This window comes from Cibotium barometz, chromosome 61 (assembly GCF_041138505.1).
Source record: "Cibotium barometz isolate CiBa-2024 chromosome 61, ASM4113850v1, whole genome shotgun sequence".
Lineage (NCBI taxonomy): Eukaryota > Viridiplantae > Streptophyta > Polypodiopsida > Cyatheales > Cibotiaceae > Cibotium > Cibotium barometz.
Genome location: NC_141106.1, coordinates 18,050,263 through 18,074,447, shown reverse-complemented (window position 1 = coordinate 18,074,447; position 24,185 = coordinate 18,050,263). Strand labels below are relative to the sequence as shown.

General features: G+C 46.1%; 1 protein-coding gene across 1 annotated transcript in view; it reads right to left on the bottom strand.

Moving 5' to 3' along the window:
* Positions 1–20,252, bottom strand: part of LOC147604629 (AP-2 complex subunit mu-like) — a 28,518-nt gene extending 8,266 nt beyond the window's left edge. Inside the window, exon 1 of the mRNA XM_086794991.1 lies at positions 19,790–20,252. Coding sequence (XP_086651117.1) covers positions 19,790–19,872 — 83 coding nt within the window. The 5' untranslated portion in view covers positions 19,873–20,252. The remainder of the gene's footprint in view (positions 1–19,789) is intronic.
* Between the last annotated feature and the right edge of the window lie 3,933 nt (positions 20,253–24,185).

Below are 24,185 nucleotides of genomic sequence, written 5' to 3'. Positions count from 1 at the left end.
ACTTTGCCACAGTTAGAAAGAACTATACTGAGAGAGTGATCTTAGCCAGTTGGTACTTGGAAGGTGAAGCCATTCTTTGGTGGACCCAGTGGACTCATGCCTACACCAGATTAGGTATGGCAGCTTATGTGTGGAACGAGTTTGTCCGCGACCTTAAGCAGCGGTTTCTACCGCCCCATTACCTTGAGTGACTCGAAGATGAGTTCAGAGGAGCGCGTCAGAACGCACAACCAGTCCTTCAGTTTGCCAATAGAATTTCAACTTTATGTTTGCAATTAGGCTTATCTGATACGGACAAGAAAGGGCAATTTTTGTATAGCCTTGACACGCAAATCCAATGGGAGGTGCGTATGTTTAGGCCAGACACCTTGGAAGATGCACTCTCGCTTGTGCAGAGTGCTGAAATGAAGCACAATGGTGGCAAGCCCAAGACTTCCTAACCAACTACTCCCAAGGCTACCACCTCGGGGAGAAAAGGCCAGAACCAAACGGGGTCTTCCCCAGCACAGAGCACGGGAGCCTTTGGCTCCAAGAACTCGAACAATGCGTCCAAGCTTACTCCAGACCTAAAAGCGGAGGCAAGCAAGACAGGTGGCAAGTTGAGTGTTGAGAAGATTTGTCAATACAAGAAGGAGGGTAGGTGTTTCTTTTATCATACAAAAGGACACACTTCTCGGGAGTGTCTTAAGAAGAATATCGCTCCAAAGACCGCCTCCTCAGCCTCCACAGCTTCCGTGGTGAGCCCAACGCCCACACAAACCCCAGTGGCTGCCCCTAGTTCTTCAAATCCCAATGCTTCATTTGGAGCAATCGTTAGCCGGGAGCTCAAAGAGAGGCAGAAGGGCGCCCATGACCAAGAGTATGAGCGCAACGAATTGCTCAAGCCCTTTGGCTGGCTACATAGGTGGCCAGAGAGTCGTTGTCTTGTTTGACAGCGGGGCAGTACGGAGGACGTGGTCACCGAACAAGCCGCTCGGCGTGGCCATTTCGTCCTGACTTCAGTGGACAAATAAGTTGAGGGTTTTAGCAGAAGCATGACAACGAGCATAAAGTATGAAGCTCTAGGTGCTAAATTGGTTATTCAAGGCATAGAGTTTGTGCGTGATTTTATGGTTGCCCCTCTTGTAGGAGCAAACATAATATTGGGCATTCAGTGGTTTCACAAGTTCCTTCCTCATGTCAAGTGGGACAAGCACAATTTCCGGATTAATCGGAATGTGTCAAACACCCTAGTGAATTAAGTGTGAGCCACAAATTCGAAACTTTCCGCTCATAAGCCACTTACAAGCTAAGCGAGCAATTAGGAAAGGCGCACATTGTGCGATGATATACATCTAGACTGCCCAAACGGTGGCCAGTGCTTCCGAGAAGTATTTGGCTCTCCATGAAAAGTTCCAGAAGATTTTTCTTCGAGACAATCTCCCTCCCCAGGTCTCCCCATCCAGACCGGAGGACCACAAAGATTGATCTCCCAAGCTCGGAACCCCCAAGCAAGTTTCCATATCGCCTTTCCAATGCAATGGAATGGAGTTGGACCGCCAACTCCAAGAATTGTGGCTTCATCCGCCGCAGAGTGTCGCCATTTACAGCAGCAATCCTCTTTGTCAAGAAAAAAGATGGGTCTTCTCGTTTGTGTGTCGATTATCATGCACTCAATAAGCTGACTATCAAGAGAAGATTCCCGATACCTCGAATTGATTATATTCTCAAGGGGCTGAATAGGACTAAGGTGTCATTTTTGGAGGGCATTGTTTGATAACTTTGGTACTAAATTGAATTTTCCAGTGTGTTTCACCCACAGACGGACGGCCAAACAAAGATCTACAACCAATTGGCCTTGGATGTGCTGAAGTGTTATGTCCACGATCAGCGAGGTAAGTGGGAATCATATTTGCCTTTAGTTCAAGCTGTTTTGAATGATTCTTTTTCTTCAGCTATTGACACGACTCCATATGTGGCAACGTTTGGAAGACCATTCCAGTCGCTATTGACTTCAATACTTGAAGCGAACAAAGTGACGGAGTCTTACTAGGAGATTTTAGAGTCAGTAAAAGACAGGTTGGCTAAAGCGCAAGAGGCCTACACTCGACAGGCCAATCAAGACCGAAGAGATATAAAGTTTTCGAAAGGGATTGGGTTTATCTTCGGATTATGAAGCAAAGGTTGAAACAGATGGACAAGCGATACTGTCATGTGCACAGTGTGTATCTACCGTGTGCTATACGCATGCAAGACTAGTTTCGAGGCTTGGGGAAGCTTGGAACTAGGCAGGCTGATTGACGAGCTGAGTTAGGGAAATACTAACGGGCGGGCACCCAAGTATGGACGGGCGGGCACCCAAGTGTGGACGCCCGATGGCCGGCCAAGAGCCTATAAAAGGGTGGCCAAGGTTAGTTATTGAGGATAGAGAATCTCGCGAGTTTGTGAGAGCTCTATGGTCTTGGAGCTTGGATCTAGTGCCGACGTGCACCTGCTTTATGCAGCCGAGGCCGACAGCGATCTCGAGGCCTGTGAGGGCAGCTTCGTGGTGGTATGGGACGTCGCGAGGAGGAGATTGGTCGGTACGTCATCCTAGTTAGCTCAGCTCGTGGCTCGGTGGGGACAGCCAAGACTGTGGGCTTGCCCACGGCTGTCATGGTTGGGAGGTGAGTTAGGCCTGCACCCCCTTGCTTGTTTGTTTGTTCGTTTGTTTGCAAGATTCGAGTTCGAACCAAGATCGATCACGAGGGGATCCGTGGGGATTTGACAGATACCCACAGTTGTCTTTTAGGGGCTTCGGACCTTTTCCCATCCAGAGAAAGATTAATGAGGTTTCAATGAAGTTGAAGCTACCTCCGAGTTGGACTATGCACGATGTGTTCCGCGTCAGTTGGTTAAAGCCATATGTAGGTCCGATCCCTTCAGAAATTATAGACGAGGCAAAACCCGATTATCGATGAAGCTGAAGTTATGGTTCCAGAACAAATCCTTTTGCACCGTTTCAAGCATGGCTCGGGCTGAAGGCAGAGATAGTTCTGTTAGAAGTCATCTCCTGTCTATTTGTATACACCAGGGCCTCTGTTGTGGGTGTGCCCGCCCGTATATCATTTTTCCACACTCCCCGTATTTTTTCCCTATTTTCCCATTTTTTTTCTAGTGGCTGGAGGGCTGCCAGGTGATGCCAGGAGCACTCTGAAGCTGGCCGACTGCATCTGTATCAGTCGTGGGCTGTCTGAGTGCTGGCCGACTTGTTCTGTGCAGGTGTGGGGCATCAGATGCTGGCCGACTGCTAATATCAGCAGTCGTGGACATTTATTCAGTCGTGGGCCTCTTTTAGAGCTGGCCGACTGCCCTCATGGGCTTGTATATATTGCCCCCCATCCTCCTCCACTTTCTCATTCAGTTATCTCCGGGATCTTGTGTATAGAGAAGAGTTTACACACATCTCTCTGTGTTTCTTGTGCTGATTATTTTCTGCAGTCTACTTGCTCTTGTCTACCCAAGTTTGGATATCATTTCCGCTGCATATTCTGACATGGTATCAGAGCCCTAGGCTCTAGCAGATCTTGGGCGTTTTTCTGAGCAAGAGGGGGAGCAACAGGTTGCTGATCGGTGGACTGTTTCGGGCGGAACGGGAAGTGAAGGTGCAAGAGGAAGGCGGGCAGAGGGGCTGGACAGCCACTTGCATATATTCTGATTTTCAGATTTTTTCCCACCCACCCACCCTTTCAGGTTACTCTCCGAGATGGCGGATTTACTCGAGATGGCAGAGAAGCACGTGAAGATTCCGACTCTTCCCACGTTCCCAGTGGATCGGCAGTTGGACGGGTCCAATTATGGCATCTGGAAGGTCATGATGGAGTCAGTTCTGGAGTCATATGATCTTGCTGATTTTATTATCAAAGGGGTGCCAAGGCCGGAAGCTGAGGAAGGGGAGGTTTTATCGACGAGGAAGGACCGCGAGGCACAGGCACACATGTGGGACCGTGTCAACGCCAGGGTCCGGTCGTTTATATTCCTCAATTGCACACCACAGGTGATCAACCATGTGAAGCACATGACGCTGGCGAGAGGCATATGGGAGCACTTGGCTTCTTTGTACAACAGGGTGTCACCCATGAAGCGGATATCCTTGGAAGTGCAGATGTGGGTTATGAACCCTGCAAAGTCTTCGACGATGCGGGAACACATTAACAAGCTGCAGGCCCTTCAGCAGGAAGTCCTTCAAGCTGGGAAAGAGATATCATCCGAAGATATGGCCATCACGTTACTTTCCCACTTGCCTGGTCAGTATTATGCTTTCTATTCCTCGTTGATCACTAGTGGCAAGCTCAGCACCATTACTTGGGAGGAGCTTGTGCCAATGGTCTTGGACCAGGAGGAACGTTTCACGAACCCTCCACACGGCAGAGGTTCGGAGGCCTTAACTGGCCAACGGTCGAAAGGCCGTAATACCAACAAAGGCAAAGGGAAGGCTTCACCAGATAAGTCTTCCGAGAAGAAGCCTGATCCAGACGAGAGAAGCTGAAGGCCGAAAGATCGTGTAATGATTGTGGCGAGAAAGGCCACTACTGGAGGAAGTGCCCTAAGCGGACAGGGAAGAGTGCTGAGTCCTCAGCCTCAGCTGCGAAGACTCCGGCATTTGTGCACTTGGAGATGGTGGACTCTGCTTCATCATCTTCGAGCGAGGAGGCAGTTGGCTTCACCGCAAAGGATACCCGGGAATGGATTCTCGACAGTGGTGCTTCCAGGCACATGACTCCATCCCGTGACTTCTTCCTGGATCTGAAACGGCAGTCAGGTCGTATCTTTATTGGCGATAACTCCACTATTCCGATTCATAATGAGGGCCGGATGGAGATTATTCCCGACGGCAAGGGGGGCAAGCATGCTTCCCGTGTTCTTTATGTCCCTGCTCTGGGCTTTCATCTTTTGTCAGTGCATGAGGTATGCAAGACTGGCTTTCGGGTGGAATTTGAGGAGCATTCAGTTGCTCTAAGGGACCGTGAGACAGGTAAAGTTGTTTGGGAAGGCGGTGTGGAGAACGGCATCTACAAGCTCTCTGCACTCTCCTCACAGACAGGCTCTCAGGTCGGAGATTTGTGGCACTTTCGTTTTGGCCACTTAAATGTGGATGCTTTGCGGCGCGCCTTCCGGGACCAGATGGTGGTTGGCTTGCCAGATGTTGGTAGGCAAGGACGCTGCAGTTCTTGCATACGTGGTAAGCAGCACAGGGAATCCTTTCCGAAGCAGGCTTCCAGGCGGGCTTCGAAACCTTTGGAGTTGATTCACACTTACTTGTGTGGGCCACAGCAAATACCATCCTTGGGAGGATCTCTCTACTTCATGCTGCTTGTTGATGATTGTACCAGATTCACGTGGGTCTACTTTCTTTCACAGAAGGACCAGGCTTTTGCTCGGTTCAAGGATTAGCACGTGATGGTGGAGAAAGAGTCTGGATTTCAGGTCAAGACTCTCAGGGCTGACAAAGGAGGGGAATTCTCCTCGACTGTATTCTTTCGGTTTTGTGCAGATCATGGCATCAAGAGGGAATTGGCCAATACCGGATCGCCTTCGGAGAATGGAGTTGTTGAACGTAAGAACAGGACTGTGGTGGAGATGGCAAGGACCATGCTGGAGCATCGAGATCTTCCTCGTCCACTTTGGGGTGAGGCTGTGGCAACAGCTGTCCATACCATTAACCGCTCTCCGACGACTTCTGTACCCCATATGACTCCATTTGAGGCATATTTTGGCAGGAAACCCGATGTCTCGCACTTCCGTGTCTTTGGGAGTGACGCGTATGTACATATTCCGAAGAAGCAGAGGGGGAAGCTTGACTCCCAAGTCCCGCAAGCTGGTATTTGTGGGGTATAACTCTCTTTCCAAGGGATACAGGTTGTATGATCCAGAGAGGAACGAGATTGTTGTCAGCCGGGATGTGGTCTTTGACGAGCATGTTCCAGCATCCACTGTCGAGGAGCCGCCACTTCTTGGAGATCCAGAGTCTGATGATGATTCCCGGTCTATCACTCCAGTTGATCCACCTCAGTCATCACAGGAGGTTGAGCCCGCAGCTGGAGTTGAGCCCCCGCGACCACAGGAGGCTCCACGATCTGTTCGAGTACCTAGGTGGTTGATGGACACCCTTCGGGAGTCAAGTGTCACGAAGCTACCCTCCGAGTGGACCACAGAGGACGGCCCTCGAAGATCACATCGAGTTCGAGATAAAAGCAACACGGCGGAGCTTCTTCAGGTGAACTATGCTCTTATGTCTCGTATCATGCGGGATAAAGAGCCCACTTCCGTAAAGGAAGCCCTTTCACAGGATACTTGGAGGAAAGCCATGCAGGTGGAACTTGACGCCATCGAGAAGAACAACACTTGGGAGTTGGTACCGAGGCCGTCGAAGCGGTCGGTCATTGGTGTCAAATGGGTCTTTAAGACCAAGTACGCGGCTGATGGGTCGGTGGACAAACACAAAGCCAGGCTCGTGGCTAAGGGTTATGCTCAGCGGCCAGGCATCGACTACGAGGATACCTTTGCACCGACAGCGCGGATGACCACGATTCGGACCGTTCTTGCCCTTGCTTCTTCTCAGAGGTGGCCCGTGTACCAGATGGATGTAAAAATCGGCGTTCCTTAATGGTGACCTGCAGGAGGAGGTGTACGTTGAGCAGCCTCCAGGCTTTATTGTTCCAGGATCGGAAGGGATGGTTTACAGGTTACGTAATGTTGGAAGAGAATGACTCAAACACAAAAGCTTGCAGCCAAGGAAGTGCAGAGGAGATAGAGAAGAGTGAGAGAGAGAGAGAGAGAGAACTCACACAATGCTCAAGAATATCTTGATTGTCTTGATGAGGCTCAAGGGAGACCTCGTATTTATAGTGATACAAGGGTAAAGTTAGGGTTAGGTCTTATATGGGCGGGCGCCCAACTTATGGGGCGCCCGGCGGACCAAATACAAAGAATGCCTTTACAAGGCCCAAATGAGGGCCAAATGTACAAGTAAATATATGGCCGCGAAGCTCTCGAAAAGAGCTACGCGATGATCAAGGTCCGGAGGCGAAACTGGGACTTTATACCCAACAACCTCCCACTTAAAGGGCCAGTGAAGCTCCTCTAAGTGAAGCTATGTAACTCCCACCCGCTGTAGACACATATCAAGCTGTGCTTTTGGCAAACTTTTGGTGAGAGCATCTGCAGGGTTCTCATGGGTGCCAATCTTGACCAAACTGACCAAACCATCATCTAGCACCTGTCTGATGAAGTGGTACCGTACATCAATGTGTTTGGTACGAGCATGAAACATGGCATTCTTAGCCAGGTATATGGCACTCTGGCTATCACAACCAAGGACCGGAGCCCTCTCTGGCAATCCAAACTCTGTGACAAGGCGTGCTAACCAAATGGCCTCTTTAGAAGCCTCTGTGACGGAGATGTACTCGGCCTCAGTAGTAGAAAGTGCTACTATCCTCTGGAGTCTAGAGCACCAAGAAACAGCACCACCTGCAAGAGTATAGATGTACCCACTAGTAGACTTGCGGGTATCAGAATCACCTGCCATGTCTGAATCACAATAACCCTGCACCTCAAGTGGACCTTTACCATACATAAGGCATTTCTTCTGTGTCCCCTTCAAGTACCTCAAAATAGACTTTATAGCATCCCAATGTGCTTTGCCTGGATTGGACATAAAACGACTGACTATTCCCACTGAATGAGCAATGTCTGGCCGTGTAGCAACCATAGCATACATAAGAGATCCACAAGCAGAAGCATAAGGGATCCCACGCATAGTACTGGCTGCATCATCATCTTTTGGGCAATCATCCTTGGATAGTTTAACATAGGGCTGCAATGGAGCACCCAAAGGCTTAGAATCAGCCATGTTAAATCTATCAAGGACTTTCTGGATATACTTCTCCTGCGTGAGGAAAAGCAACTTCTGTGCTCTGTCCCGTCTAATCCGAAGACCCAAAATATGTTCAGCTGAACCCAAGTCCTTCATAGCAAAAGCTGACTTCAGCTGGTCCTTAAGAGCTTCCAAAACGCTCTTATTCTTCCCGGCAAGAAGCATGTCATCAACATACAGCACAAGTATCACTGGGCTGCCATCTGCATCAGTTTTAGTATACAAACAATGATCTGCATGGCTACGATTAAACTTCTGGTTAAGCATGAAAGCATCAAACTTTTTGTATCACTGCCTCGGGGCTTGTTTCAGCCCATAGAGACTACGCTTCAGCTTACAAACCAGATTTTCTTTGCCAGGAATGACAAAGCCTTCAGGCTGCTTCATATACAGCTCTTCATCTAAATCACCATGTAAGAAAGCTGTCTTTACATCCATCTGATACAGTTCTAAATCCAAAACGGCAGTGAGAGCAAACAAAACACGAAGGGTGGTCATTTTGACCACAGGAGAGAAGACCTCCTGAAAATCAATCCCTTCCTTCTGAGCATAGCCCTTAGCAACAAGGCGGGCTTTATACTTAGGCTGGCCGTCAACTGTCTTGACTTTGTACACCCACTTGTTAGGAATAGCCTTCCTTCCTTTGGGCAACTCAACCAAATCCCAAGTGTCATTTGCATGTAGAGACTTAATCTCCTCCTGCATAGCATGCTCCCACTTGTTTCGGAGTTCACAAGACTTAGCCTCTTTGAAAGTAAGAGGCTCACCCTCATCTGTAAGCAAAACATGTTGTAAAGAGGGATCAAAACGCTGAGGTTCCCTCCGAAAACGAGTAGACCTCCGTACCCAATGATCATTGGCTGGTTGGGGGTCAATATCGGGAGGAATCATAATTTCAGCATCAAAAGGCTGCGGGTTTTCACGAACAGCCTGATTTTCAGCATATAGGGGTTGCTGCCCTACACCTCCAGGAGCATGAAGCGGCTGTCCAACCTCTTCTGGCTCAAATATCACGGACTCATTATCTTCAGCCCTTTGTGAAGCATCCTGGGGCTCATTTTCAGCATCAATGGGTGGCTGCCCTTGCTGAAATTTGACCTTTTTCTGATCACCATGAGAGGCAAAAACATTACGGAGCAGCTTTGCCTCATAAAATACAACATCCCGGCTGCGAACCACTTTGTTGGTTGATGGCAACCACACACGGTAGCCCATCTCACCTTCATCACCGTAGCCAACGAAGGTGCCCTTCTCGGACTTAGCATCAAGCTTGTTCCGGTCTTCCTTGCGGATATGCACATATGCATCACAACCAAAGATGCGTAAGTGGTCATATGAGGACGGTTTGCCAGACCAAACCTCCTCAGGGATTCCACCTTTCAAAGCTGTGTGTGGAGATCGATTGCAAACATGAACTGCAGTTTTCAAGGCTTCTCCCCAAAAATCCTGAGAGAGATTAGCTGTGGACAGCATGCATCGAATTCTTTCACACAGTGTACGATTATACCTTTCAGCCACACCATTTGAAGAGGGGCTATAAGGGGGTGTAAGTTCCCTCTTAATGCCATTATCATCACAAAATTTCTGAAATTTAGTACTAACAAACTCACCCCCATTGTCAGTGCGTAAGCATTTAATCTTCACTCCAGTTTGAGTATGAACAAATGCATAAAACTTTTGAAATGCAGCAAAAGCATCATCCTTAGATTTCAACAAAGTGATCCATACTTTTCGTGAGTGATCATCCACAAAAGACACAAAGTACTTTGAACCACCTTTAGATTTAATGGGCATGCTGCATATGTCAGAGTGGACCAAGTCCAACTTTTCAGCCTTGCGAGAGGCACGAGAGGAGTAAGAACTCCTATTCTGTTTCCCATACAAGCAATCATTACAAAAATCAAGCTTGCTTCCTTTTGCATCAAACTTGTTCAAGGAGGACAAAATGGAGAGACCCTTATGGCTCATGTGGCCAAGTCTCTTATGCCAAAGCTCCATGTGGGAGCGTACCTCTGCAAAAGCAATAAACTTACCAGACAAAGCCTGACCATGAAGGCTATATAATGTTCCTTTCTTGCATCCTTTTGTAATCAGGCTTGTGCCTTTGGTCAATTTCCATGTGCCATTTCCAAATATGGCCGTGTATCCCAAGGCATCAAGCTGGCCCACAGACAGGAGACTGGTTTTCAAACCAGGCACATACCTCACATTTGGCAGCACAAACTCATTACCATCCTGCAAAGTCAAATTCACGGTGCCCATACCTTCAATATTGCAAGCATGATCATTCCCCAAGAACACCTTTCCTCGGGAGCCTGCAGTGAAAGTTGCAAAACACTCCTTGATAGGAGTTACATGAAAAGAGGCACCCGTGTCAATAATCCAAGTTTGTGAAAGCACATCAAATTCATACATCAAGGCATGAATAACATCTGGTTCTGTGACATGCAAGTTATGAACATCAAGAGCATTAGCAGAAAAAACACATAGCACATCATCTGAGTCAGACAGTTCCTCTATGACAACACCAGAGGCCACATTGGCCTTGCTCTTGTCCTTTTCGAACTCTTCTGCTTTGCTGGAATTACTCTCTTTTTCCTTCTTTTTGTCATTTGAATGACTGGATTTCTTCTTCCGGTCTTGCTCCATCTTGTAAAACTTGCAATCTGGCTTCTTGTGGCCTTTACGACCACACTGGTAGCATGTAACATCAGATTGCTGGCCCTTGCTCTTGCTTCTACCCTTTGAATTGGTAGTAGTATTTCCCCGCTTGGTCGTCCTCCCTCGTGAGACATTTGCAGAACCGCTAGTCTCTGAGGTCTTCCTCCGGATATCTTCATTGAGAATAGCACCCCTGACTCCATCAAAAGTTAGGTTGGGATTTGTCCCAAGTGACACCACAAGTGTTTCCCAAGAGTCAGGCAAAGTAGTGAGCAAAAAGATAGCTTTCAACTTATCATCAAAAGCAGGCAATCCAGAATCCTGCATCTGATTAAGCACCCCTGTGAAAGTAGTAATATGCTCTACTGCATTCTTAGAATCAAGTTGCATATTCATGAGTTTCCTGATGAGATGTACCTGGTTCACTGGCGTGGTGATCTCATAGGTGCTTCTCAGCTTCTCCCAGACGGCATAGGCTGTTGTCAGCCCTTTGAGGTCTACAAGAACCTCATCAGCAACAGCCATCTGGAGATAGGCAACGGCCTTTCTGTTCAGGATTCCCCATTCATCATCTGTCATAGCAGCGGGTTTGAACTGCTCAAGTGCAGTATCACATTCCCGCAGATAGAGGATATTCTGAATCCTCACCTTCCAAAGATCAAACCCAGTGCCTGCAAACTTCTTAATCTCTAGTAGACCCTTAAGATCACTTGTAGACGCCATGACTTATCAAACTGACACTTCACAAAGTAAGCAATAGCAAGATGTTATGTACCAGATATGGGTTGAATGTAGGATGCTCGTAGATTGATGAAACAACTTCAAGTGAAGGAGACGGCGGAAGAGTATCACCGGATGTCGATGTAAACCCGAGGGGCATGGCTGCAGCCCGGACTGCTTGCTGGTGGCCTTGGGGCTGCTGGCTGCAGCGTTGGCTGCTGCTGCTGGTCGTGGGGCTGCTGGCTGCAGCCCTAGCTGCTGCTGGTGGTCGTGGGGCTGCTGGCAGCAGCGTTGGCTGCTGCTGATGGCAGCCGTACAGCAAGGAGAGAACAAGGCAGCAAACGCTGCTGATTGCAGCAGCGCAGCAGCAGAAACGCAGCAAAGGGGGCAGCAAGGGAGAGGAAAAACGCAGCAGAAGGGCAGCAGGGGTGGAGCAGAAAACGCAGGAGAGGGGAAGAGCAAGAAAAAAACCACAAAAGAGGCTCTTGCGTTAAAAAGAAAAGAGCAGCACTCTAAAAAAAAACGCACCAGATTGATGATAGAAGGGAGGTGTTTGACGCGAAAAACGCAGACGATCCCGTAGTCAATTGGTGGAAGACACCTCTAACTCCATAGCTTCTGCATACAGCTTCCCTCCATAGCTCTGATACCAGTTGTTGGAAGAGAATGACTCAAACACAAAAGCTTGCAGCCAAGGAAGTGCAGAGGAGATAGAGAAGAGTGAGAGAGAGAGAGAGAACTCACACAATGCTCAAGAATATCTTGATTGTCTTGATGAGGCTCAAGGGAGACCTCGTATTTATAGTGATACAAGGGTAAAGTTAGGGTTAGGTCTTATATGGGCGGGCGCCCAACTTATGGGGCGCCCGGCGGACCAAATACAAAGAATGCCTTTACAAGGCCCAAATGAGGGCCAAATGTACAAGTAAATATATGGCCGCAAAGCTCTCGAAAAGAGCTACGCGATGATCAAGGTCCGGAGGCGAAACTGGGACTTTATACCCAACACGTAAGGCCTTGTATGGTCTTAAGCAAGCTCCGAGGGCTTGGAATCAGAAGATTGATTCCTTCTTTATTCGGACTGGATTCCAGAGATCGGTTGCAGATCCGAACCTGTATCTCTTTCGGGAACGCGGCATGGTCACACTCATCATCCTTTATGTGGATGATCTCATTCTCACCGGCGGTCATGTGGAGCACATTGGAGTGACGAAGGCTGCCTTGTCAAAGGAGTTTGAGATGACCGACTTAGGCTTACTCCACTTCTTCTTGGGATTGGAGATCTGGCAGACCCAGAGGGGGTTTTTTCGTCTCTCAGCAGCGGTATGTTCATGAGTTGCTTGAGGCCTTTGGGATGGAGAACTGCAAGCCTATTACTTCGCCGATGGACCCGAACACAAAGTTAACCGTTACAAATCCTTGTGAGCCAGTTGATGCCTCGCAGTACCGGAAGCTGGTTGGTTCATTGATCTGGTTGCTGAACACCAGATTGGACTTGAGCTTCTCCGTGGGGCTGTTGAGCTCTTTTATGCAGACGCCATTGAAGACTCATTGGGACGCAGGATTGCGGATCTTGCGGTATCTGCAGAGTACGAAGGATCTGGGACTCTTTTACACAGGAGGGAATGGAGTCAAGCTCCAAGGTTGGAGTGACTCAGATTGGGGAGGAGATCCAGACACGAGGAGATCTACTTCAGGATACACTTTTACCCTCGGCTCAGGAGCGGTTTCTTGGAGCAGCAAGAAGCAGCCAACTATTGCCCTTTCTTCGACAGAGGCAGAGTATCGGGCTGCTTGTGGTGCTGCTTGTGAGGTTGTATGGCTGCGGAGGCTGCTTGGCGAGATGGGGTTTCCACAGAGGGAGCCCACAGTCATCCAGTGTGATAACCAGAGTTGTATAGCTATTGCTCGGAACCCGGTTTTCCATGCCCGGACCAAGCATATAGAGATACAGTATCACTTTGTTCGTGAGAAGATCTTGGCGGGTGACATCTTGCTACTTTATTGTTCGACGGAGGACAATGCTGCGGACCTCTTCACGAAGTCTCTACCTCAGGCTACGCTCAGGCAGCACTCCAGCTCCCTGGGGTTGATTACACAGCCAGGAGCTGAGAGGGAGTGTTAGAAGTCATCTCCTGTCTATTTGTATACACCAGGGCCTCTATTGTGGGTGTGCCCGCCCGTATATCATTTTTCCACACTCCTCGTATTTTTTCCCTATTTTTCCCATTTTTTTTCTAGTGGCTGGAGGGCTGCCAGGTGATGCCAGGAGCACTCTGAAGCTGGCCGACTGCATCTATATCAGTCGTGGGCTGTCTGAGTGCTGGCCGACTTGTTCTGTGCAGGTGTGGGGCATCAGATGCTGGCCGACTGCTAATATCAGCAGTCGTGGACATTTATTCAGTCGTGGGCCTCTTTTAGAGCTGGCCGACTGCCCTCATGGGCTTGTATATATTGCCCCCCATCCTCCTCCACTTTCTCATTCAGTTATCTCCGGGATCTTGTGTATAGAGAAGAGTTTACACACATCTCTCTGTGTTTCTTGTGCGGATTATTTTCTGCAGTCTACTTGCTCTTGTCTACCCAAGTTTGGATATCATTTCCGCTGCATATTCTGACAAGTTCCTCACGAAGTTTCAAGACCGAGGAACCAACGAAGCAGTATAGCTTGACAAAGAGTTTTTTGATGACTATTCGGCGTTATTGAACGGATTATTTGGAGGCTCTGCAGCTTCCGTCAAGTTAAGCAGAAGGGGATGTCACGTGCATCCCACACTTGGATGCCACGTAGACATATCTATACAGAAGGTGCAAGACCTAGGATGGAAAACTGGTTCCATGTGAGCCCAGTTCGGGACAAGTCAGCTAGGGTTCCATTTCAGTCGTCCGAGGTCAGGTGTGCATTGTCCTGCACATGCGTCCAAGGTCACGTGTGCATTGTCCTGCACATGAAACAGCGCCAATCTGCGCTGTGAGTCTCCCTTTGGAATGATGTCAGTGGTTCTGTGTATCTGGTATGATACTAAATGCCAAATCACTGTGTAGACAGTTAGGGTTTGCATATAGGAAAGGGGCCAGCCCATAGGGCTACCCCAAGGATAGATATGGGCATGGGGGAGGTGTAGAACCACCTCCATAGGGGCCAAGAAGACCTTGGTTGTGCCCACCAGCCATGGGATGGCCATGGAAGGGCTGTAGGACAGCCCTAGGGCTCCTGGACAGGCAGCCCACATGGTACACAGCCCTAGAGGGCTGTAGGCCAGCCCATACAGGCTGCCCAGCAGCCAATAGCTAATGTGCATGGTGGCCAGCACTTACTTAAGTGATGCGCAGCATTTTTCAGCATTTAATGCTGATTTTACCAGTCATGGAGCAACTTTAAGACTAGCATCGCTGAAGGGTATAAATACCCAAGACATAAATCAATTCATTTATCTCATAATTCAGGGCTAGGACAGCCAAGGACAAGCTAACGCAGAGGGGTGAAGGATTAAAGGTCAAGGGCAGAGATCTATCTCAGCCAAGAGGGTTCAAGTTCAGTCTTTTATTTCAGTTTTGCATCATTCTAAGAAAAGCAAATACACCATTCGTGGTGGGAGCCCTACAGAAGGTATTCAGGACCCAATACTGTGTCCTCTTCTCTCTCTCTCTCTCTCTCTCTCTCTCTCTCTCCCCAGTGAGATAGCTATGTTTATGTTTTCATTCTGCTTTATTTTCCATTCCATGATGAGATATGCCATGGACATTATTGTACCACTTTGGTCTCATAGGCCCATTGGGTCTTTAGTAGACGCTTAATATATCTTTCTCTCTCTCTCTCTCTACGTTACATGTCTCTTATTCATTTAAGTTCGGCCTCTAGTAGACGTTAATACAGCTCTCTCTCTCTCTCTCTCTCTCTCTCTCTCTCTCTCTCTCTCTCTCTCTCTCTCTCGTAAGTTATTTTCTTACTTGTTTAATTTTAAATCTATGGTCTCAACTTGCTTGTCCACCAAAGTTGAGATAAAATGGGCACGCTAAGCGGCCTGTTCTGTAACCACGTCCTCCGTGCTGCCGCTATCAAACAAGACAATGACTCTCTTGCCACCTATGTAGCCAAAGGTCTTGAGCAATTCGTTGCACTCATACTCCTGGTCATGGGCACCCTTCTACTTATCTTCGAGCTCCCGGCTAATGATTGCTCCAACTAAATTGGAATTTGAAGAACTAGGGACAGCCCCTGGGGTCTGTGGGAGCTGGGCTCACCACTAAAGCCGTGGAGGCTGAGGCGGCGGTCTTTGGAGCGATAGTCTTCTTAGGACACTCCTGAGAAGTGTGTCCTTTTGTATGACAAAAGAAACACCTACCCTCCTCCTTGTACTGAGCAATCTCCTCAGCACTCGACTTGCCACCGGTCTTGCCTGCCTCCGCTTTCTAGTCTGGAGTAGGCTTGGGCACATTGGTCGAGTTCTTGGAGCTAGAGACTCCCGTGCTCTGTGCTGGGGAAGACCCCGTCTGGTTCTGGCCTTTTCCACCATTGTGCTTCATTTCAACACTGTGCGCAAGCGAGAGTGCGTCCTCGAAGGTGGCTGGCCTAAACACACACACCTCCCACTGGATTTGCGTATCAAGACCATAAAGGAATTGCCCTTTCTTGTCCATATTAGATAAGCCTAACTGCAAACATAAGTTCGAAATTTTATTCGCAAACTAAAGGCCTGGTTGCGCGTTCTAACGACGCACTCCCCTAAACTCGTCTTCGAGTCGCTCAAGGTAATGGGACAGTAGAAACCACTGCTTAAGGTTGCAAACAAACTCGTCCCAAACATAAGTTGCCATACCTAATCTGGTGTGGGCATGAGCCCACTAGGTCCACCAAGGAATGGCCTCACCTTCCAAGTACCAACTAGCTAAGATCACCCTGTCACTATCATTTTTTCTAACTGCGGCAAAGTAAGCTTCAAATTGATGCAACCATGAATAAAGAGTTGTGGGGTCGAGTTTACCATTATACTAATTGAAACTTATTTTCTCGAGAAAATGATTTAAGGAAGCCGTTGGTGTCAGTCTTGCGTCCAAAGCTGCAAGGTATTGCTCATGTTCCACGCGTCGCATGGCGTCGTCTTCTCGTTGTCGGATCTCCAATGCACGCATCTGCAACACGAGCATCGAACTCAGGTGCGGTCGTGACCCTTCGAGAGGATCCCCGTGTAGAGGATCTAGAATCTGGGAAACAGAAGGAGAGGGAGGAGGAGACGGAAAAAACGGAGCTGGAGAATGGGTACACTCTTCCAAAGCCAGTACCTGCGCCTTCTGCTCTTCCAACTTGGTACTCTTGTCTGCGATTGCTCGCATGATCTGTTGAAACATCTCTTTTACACTCATGCCTGATGTTCTAGCTGGACTACCACGTACACTTTGGTCCCAAGGTTCTTGGTCTCTCTCGTCGTCGAAGCTCGCCATAGCAAGAAAATGCACCTCCTTTCCGGAGCGCAATCTGACCATCCACTATGTGTGTGGGAGACTTCCGGAGGCTTCCGAAGGCTGAAAACCAACCGTCCTTTGAGGGACAGAAGTCACTCCAAAAGGGTGGTCCACCGGGGTCTAAAAACCAACCACACGAGCGAGAAAAAATTTCTAGTTTCTTGCTGAATCTTTACAATTGAAGTAGACTCTAATACCACTGTAACATGCAGAAGCTTCGGGAGAGATCGGTAACTTCAATGCTCAGAAATCGACACAGTTTTCACGACAAGAATAACGCACAAAACTGAATATAGATGTGCAAAAAATAGAGGAGAGAGAGGGAGAAGAGGACACAGTATTGGGTCTCGAATACCCTTTGTAGGACCCCCACCACAGATGGTGTATTTGCTTTTTTAGAATGATGCAAAATCTGAAATAAAAGACTAAACCTGAACCTTCTTGGCTGAGGAGAATCCTCTGCCCTTGACTTTCAATCCTTAAACCTTGCGTTAGCTTCTCCTTGGCTGTCTTGGCCCCTTGATTAGCTTCAGCACTTGGTGAAATATGAGATAGATGGTACTGTTTTATGCCTTGGGTTTATCAGCTGACTGAAAAAAGCCCACGACCTGTTAAAGTAACATTTAATGGTAATAAATACCATGTGTTCACACCTATGCTGCTCGACACTTTACACAGGCTGCTGGGCAGCCTTCTGGGCTCTCGCCGCCTATAGTCCTGGCTGCCCTATGGGCTAGCCGATTGGTTGGGCTGGCCCAAAGGCAAGTCGACTACTTGGCCAAGCCCCCTTGGGCTGGCCAAGGGCCTGCCCAACCCCTCCTTGGCTGGTGGGCAACGGCCGTGGGCCCCTTGGGGTGGCCTAAGGCCTATACCCCCTGCCCAACCATGGGGTATAATACGTTTCATGTGCAGGACAATGCACACCTGACCTCGGACGAATAGAGTGGAACCTTGGCTGACTCGTCTTGGAGTGGGCTCACATGGGACTAGTTTTCCACCCCAAGTCCTACACCTTCTTGTTCAAATATGTCTACGTGGCATCCAAGTGCGGGATGCACGTGACATTATCATCGTTTTTCTTCTACAATTCACCTCGGGACAGCAACCCTCTCTACTCACCATCTCACATCATCGAGACGGCAGTCCTCACTACTTATCTTCATCATCGACGCTACTTAGGACGACAGCCCTCTCGGCTCCTCTCTTTCACTACTCAGGTATTGCAGCACCCTTGTCACCAAAGCTTGCACCACTTCCAAGTTCCACCACTCGGGACGGCAGCCCTCTCTACTCCTCACCACCACTCAAGTATTGCAGCACCCTCGTCACCAGAGTCTGCACCACTCGGGGGCAACAGCCCTCTCTGCTGTTCATCACCCCTGGGTACCACAGCACCCTTGTCACTAGAGCCTGCATCACTTCACCTTCCGCTACACACTGCCACCTCAGAGTGCCTCTACATCCACTAATGCGAGCCTTCGACACCTCACGGAGTGCCTTTGCCTCACATCGACAACAGCCTTCGTCTCAGATCGTGCTTCAGCTCCGACATCATCTTTGCTTCAGCACCGGCTGATCTTCTACTCAAAGTCACCTCACATCATAGGGCCTCTTGTACATATTTTCACTCACCATTATATATACACTCACTCACCCATTTCATGCTGTGTCGTTTTACTTTGATCCCTTGACATCTGGTCCTTTCATCCTTTTGCCCTCCGAGTGTTTTCCACACTCATAATTCTATACCTAGAGCCAAGCGGATTTCTTTGCTGTTCAAGGTGGCATTTTGTTTCGAGGAGTCGGGTTGATAGGTTCTCTTTCCAAGGTATATTTGGTATTTGCAGTACTACAATGTCCATGGTTGCATCCTCATCACCTTATCTTCTTCAAATTTTCTGCACACTATGAGCTGCAGAGGGGGTGTTAGAATTTGTGCATCTCATTGTGTTGTGTGGGAACAAGCCTTTTATTGGCACACACATATTTTCTCATGTTTTTACTAGTCGTGGGGGTTTATGCTTGTCATGGACTATCGGCTAGCTTCATGGGGGCACTCGGCCAGCTCTTGGCCTCCTTTATAAAGGCCTCCCTCCCCTCACTTGTTCAACTATCCAAATCACAAGCACATTGTTCTACAGCTATTTGCTGGCTGGTATTGCTATTGGAAAGCCTCATGCTATAATACAAGGATGTTCATTGTCTGATATCTCTCCCTCTCTCCTATGTTTTGCTTCCGCATTGTGCAACTTTATCAACACCTTCGTGTCTACAGTTTTCGAGATCCTTTCTTGAGGGCCACTACATTGTCATGGTGGTTATGGAGGTGAATTAGTGTTACATAAGTTCAAAAAATATAACTTGGGCAAGAGGCCAATTCAACTTTGAGGTGTGACACAGTAACTTCCACACACACACACATACACAGGAGAGCTAATACTAAATTAGGAATCTCTCACAGATGTAAAGAGAAGGCACATTGGATCACTTGACAACGTGAGTTCCTTGTTGACATTGACTATGTCAAACATACAAGGGGTTCAGACATGCAACTCCTGTCAGGCCCTACCATTACATCAGATGGCAGGGAGGAGCTGCCCTCCCATTGGACACCATCCCCTCGGCGGACTGCAAAGAGCAAGAGAGAGAAAGAAAGTTCTATTGACATCTACAAAAGACCAAAGAGTCTATGAAACGAAGTGACTGAATCATGGAAAAAACATTGAAAAACCTAACTGCTGAAAGAAAAAACAGCCATGTAAGTGCCAGAGGTAGATTACTACAGAAAAGGGGAGAGGAACAGCCGTGGGAGGGGGGGAGTTGGTGAGTTCAGAGTGACGAACATGATCTGACTATCTCTGGCACAGAAGGATCAGCAACATCACAAGTTTTGCAGATGCAAGATAGCATCCATGTGCAGCCATACGCATTGAAACTGCACATAGTAAACATTTCCAAACTAGAAAAGCTCCAGATCTGCAATCAGGGGACATGAATACAGTCTGGGAAAGAAAACGCTACTGCGCCTAAATTACAGAATAAGCAGCATACCCGACATCATCTCTGTAGAGCCGATTGATGAGCACGTCTCCTCGGAGGTTGAGAAAGTAAACGGCAGAGGCAGCGACCGGCATTTTGGCCTGCGATAAGAGTTTCTGTATGTGATTATGATTTTTTTTCTCGATATTTAAGTTTTCTTTCACTGTGATTAAGGTTTCTGCCTCTGTGGTTGGGGTTTCTCCTTCCTCGCTAGGGTAGAACCTGCAAAAGACTTCGTGATTGGATCCGCTCCTCTCCTGTTAGCCTGGCACGCAGCGCGGAGCTTCCTTGCAATCCATTAGGTCTGTGCTTTCGCGAAGATCGAGCAGGCTTTTCCCGCTACTGCACTCTCTGCTGTAGCGTGATGAGGGAGGTGGAGTCCCTCTCTTGAAGGAAAATATGCACTGTGCCTTGTTCAGACACGGTAACCCTGCCCAAAATTTGGAGGGATATATTTTTAAAAAAATCGAAGACAAAAAAATTTGGAGGATATATTTATTTTCTTTGGGAAGTAAATATATATAATATTAACAATGAAAGATCATTACAAAAAAGTTCAAGGAGCCCATGGGCCATAAAACAATCCATGGAAATTCCAATGTGGAGACACTTTTTTTTCTATTAAAAGGGAAATGAGATTACAACACACATAATAAAAAGAAGAGGAGAAGCCCCATACATGTAGTCAAGTGGGTAGGGATTCGAAGTCCCAACATATAGATCGTGAGTTCAACCCGTGCTCACAATGAACAGTCGAGAGCAATGCGTTGAATAAATCTAGTGGCCTAAATAACCCATGGTGAAAAAACTCTCTTGAAGAAAAAACAAAAACAAAACAAAATGATAGGGTGCAAAAGCACAATGAAGAAAAGAATGCCTATTTAATTCTATTTTTTATTGAAATTTTAAAAATAGAACCAACCAGACGATGCCATGTGGTTGCATATAAGAATTAGTCTTTGCTCTTGTTTTGACTCTTTTCTACAGATGGTGGATATATGAAGGAGATTTGGAATACTTTCTAAACTTTTTAAACACTTCTTTCCAAAAATGGCTTGTAAACTTTGTATCTCGATGGATTACTATATTTGCTAGCAATCCATGCAATCTATATAGATGATGGATAAACATTCTAGCCAATTTTGGTGTTTTTACTACTTTTTTAGTTGCTATAAATTGCACCAACTTGGTTGACCTATCCACTACTACCCACACTGAATCATGTCATCTGCTTGTTCAGGGTAGTCCTACTATGAAATCCATAGAAATACTTTCCCACTTACCCTCATGTACTTGTAGTGGTTGTAATAATCCACCTACTTTTAGGCGCTTAGCTTTATTGACTTGGCACTTAAGGCATTTTATAAACATCCTTCTTTAAACCTGTTCAATAAAACTATCTTTTAACAAATGCATAGATCATCTTAGAAATTCCCGGGTGCTCCGCACTTGGATTGTAGAAAATATGATTGGGGCACATTTTTGAAAAGATGCGAATCTTGCCATTTTTCTAGAAAAATATGGACCACATCTTTATTTCTGTCCTTCTCTTGTCCACTAAAAGTGGGTGCCTTTAAATCATTGAATACCATACCCTGGTCTCGACTTTTCTTGTTTCACTGGTGGCGAATATATGAATGAGATTGGGAATACCTCTAGACTTTGCTTGTTTTAACTCCTCTTTACAAGTAGTGGATATATGGAGATTGCAAATACTTCTAGACTTTGCTTGATTTCAATTTGTCCTCCCATGCAAGGGAATAATATAAGGGTATTGAAGGTTAAGATAATGCTTAAAACTCCATTAATGACCATAATCATCTCACCCATGCTACCCACTCAATAGATCTCAAGTCAATGAAGGTATGGCCACTAGCAAAGCAAATGAGAAACAAAATATGCTTCATTGAAAGTGGTTAAGCCCCTTCCTTTTCAAAATCCATAGAGGTGTTGCCTTGGTGTAGAGACTTAATGGGCTAACATTAACTTTGGTGCATCTCCATCCTAAGCATATATACTTGGCCGCTATGAGAGGTTGTGTTACATTTCATCATAAATTGTCTTCTTTGTACAAGGTGGAGGAATCAAAGTTTTCTGGTGGTTGAGCTTTAAAATAGTATGCGAAATTCTTGTGTCTTGGGTGGGTACAATGGATGTTCTTGAGTTACTTCCAACTTCGACTTTCTCTTTTTAGCTTGTCGATATATTTGATAATCACTACTTTATCTAGACTAGTTAATTGGCTCCAGAGATCTAATGTGACTCCAAGTTCTTGCACGGTCTCAATTCTAGTGTTGGATTATAGCCTCAATCGTTCTCTTTTTTTTTTTAATCTATTTTTTTCTCTTTTACAAAGTGACTTTTTAGTATCCCACTTGTGGATTGAGTTTTGCTATGTAGCTTCTAACCTAGTTTGAAGTGGCCTAAATGACAATGGTTTAAAAAAATCATGAGGTTAGGCAACACTACAAGACCAACTGCACTGTTACAAAGGTTTTGGATAAGCTTTAAGGTGGTTTAAGTTTATGGCAAGTGCTCTTGGAAAATTACAAGCTCTTTGACATTTTGTGTATTTGGAGAAAACTTTGTGATGTCTCACACATGACAATATCTAGCCACGAGTTGGTGCTTTTCCACAAGGTTCCGTATCTTGCCTTGTGTCAATGATTTGCCATGTGTCAATGATTTGCTTTACATGTCTTGCCATGTACTATAAAAGTTTGTCATGTATTTGTGTCGGACTACAAAACTTAGTACTTTGCCAGTTAGTGTTTTACTATAGAACTTGAGTAGTTTATTGTAAAATAATGTCCACATGCACTTTAACAGTGCATTTTTGAATATCCTAAGCCTTTCTATTAATGATGTCAACTTGGTTTGAAGTTTGCTCTACTTGCAGAAGTCATAGTACATAAAACAAGATTCTCAAAGAAGATTCAATCACATGATTGAGTTCACAACCATGTTATATCAACTTGGTGTGCAATTTTCTCTACCTGTGCAAAAGTCCTAGTGTACAGAAAAATAGATTTTAAAAGAAGATTCAATCCCATGATTGAGTTCTTACCTTCTACTACCCTTCATGTTCTATATATTATTTCCATGCACTTACTTTAAAATATATTTTATCTTCTCCCACAATTTCAATCATAGACACAATGCACTTACTTTAAAATATATTTTATCTTCTCCCACAATTTCAATCATAGACACAATGCACTTACTTTAAAATATATTATTTCCATGCACTTACTTTAAAATATATTTTATCTTCTCCCACAATTTCAATCATAGACACAATGCTTTCTTCCTTTTTCATCAAATTAGAGATTTCGGGTGTGTATTAGAAGGTTGGTGTTCTTAGCAAGCTTCCATTCCAAGCTCAATCAATGGGAAAGGCTCTATGTGCTCTTGTTAAAGTGGCAATAACTCCCTTTCCATTGCAGCGCACAACACCTAAAGTCTCTTCACACATAGCTTTTAGATGTCAAACCACTTAAACTTAGTTTTTCTTAAAGTTTATTCGACACTATTAGGTTATACACATTTGTGCCCATTCTACCTCCATTGCTTCTAGGCTAATGTGAAGCACACATTAATTTCCATGCACAAATTAGTACTTCCTTGAGAATAGTTGATTGGGAGCCTTCTTGTTGGAGCGAGCCATCGAACTCAGTAATAGTCTTACATTTGGCTAACTTGTATTTGGCCCTCTCATGACAAAGCTAACCTAGGTGGCGAAAAAGGCTCAATTGTTTTAAAAATGTTCTTTAATTTTACGGTTATTCTAGTTTTCTATTATTTATGACTCAAGTATGGCTAGGTTGCTTCACATCTTGGAAATGGTCATTCTTGTTTTCTATTTTTTATGACTTAATCTATGAAATGGTTACTGATGGTATATTTCATCACTCTCAATTTTTTCCCAACTTTTTAGTATATTTGTAATTTTAAGGTAAATTTTTATTTTAATTGCAATTTTTAAAACCCACATAAGATTTTGATTCTCCACATATATTTTTATTCCTCGTCGTGAGGATGATTTTTTCAACCTACTTCCTTGTAACCAATTCTTCTTTCTCTACTTCTTAGTGAGGATGATATTTTCCAGCTACTTCCTTATTGCAACCAATTCTTCTTTTCTCCACTTCCTCGTGCAACCAATTTATGTAGTTCCTTCTAGTCCCTATTAAAAAAGGTGGTCCAACCTATATAGTAGTTGCCTAAAAAGGTATGGTGCTCTATTTATTTCAGGCCTTGATATGAAAGAGATGTTTGTAACCTTTTGAAGAGAAATCAATATCTTTCTTGTTGCATTTTGGATTGTGAAAGAGCTTAGACTCTTGGTGTAAATGTTAAGCTTACTCAAAATTATTAGCCTAAGGGAACTCTCCAAATTGTCTTCTTA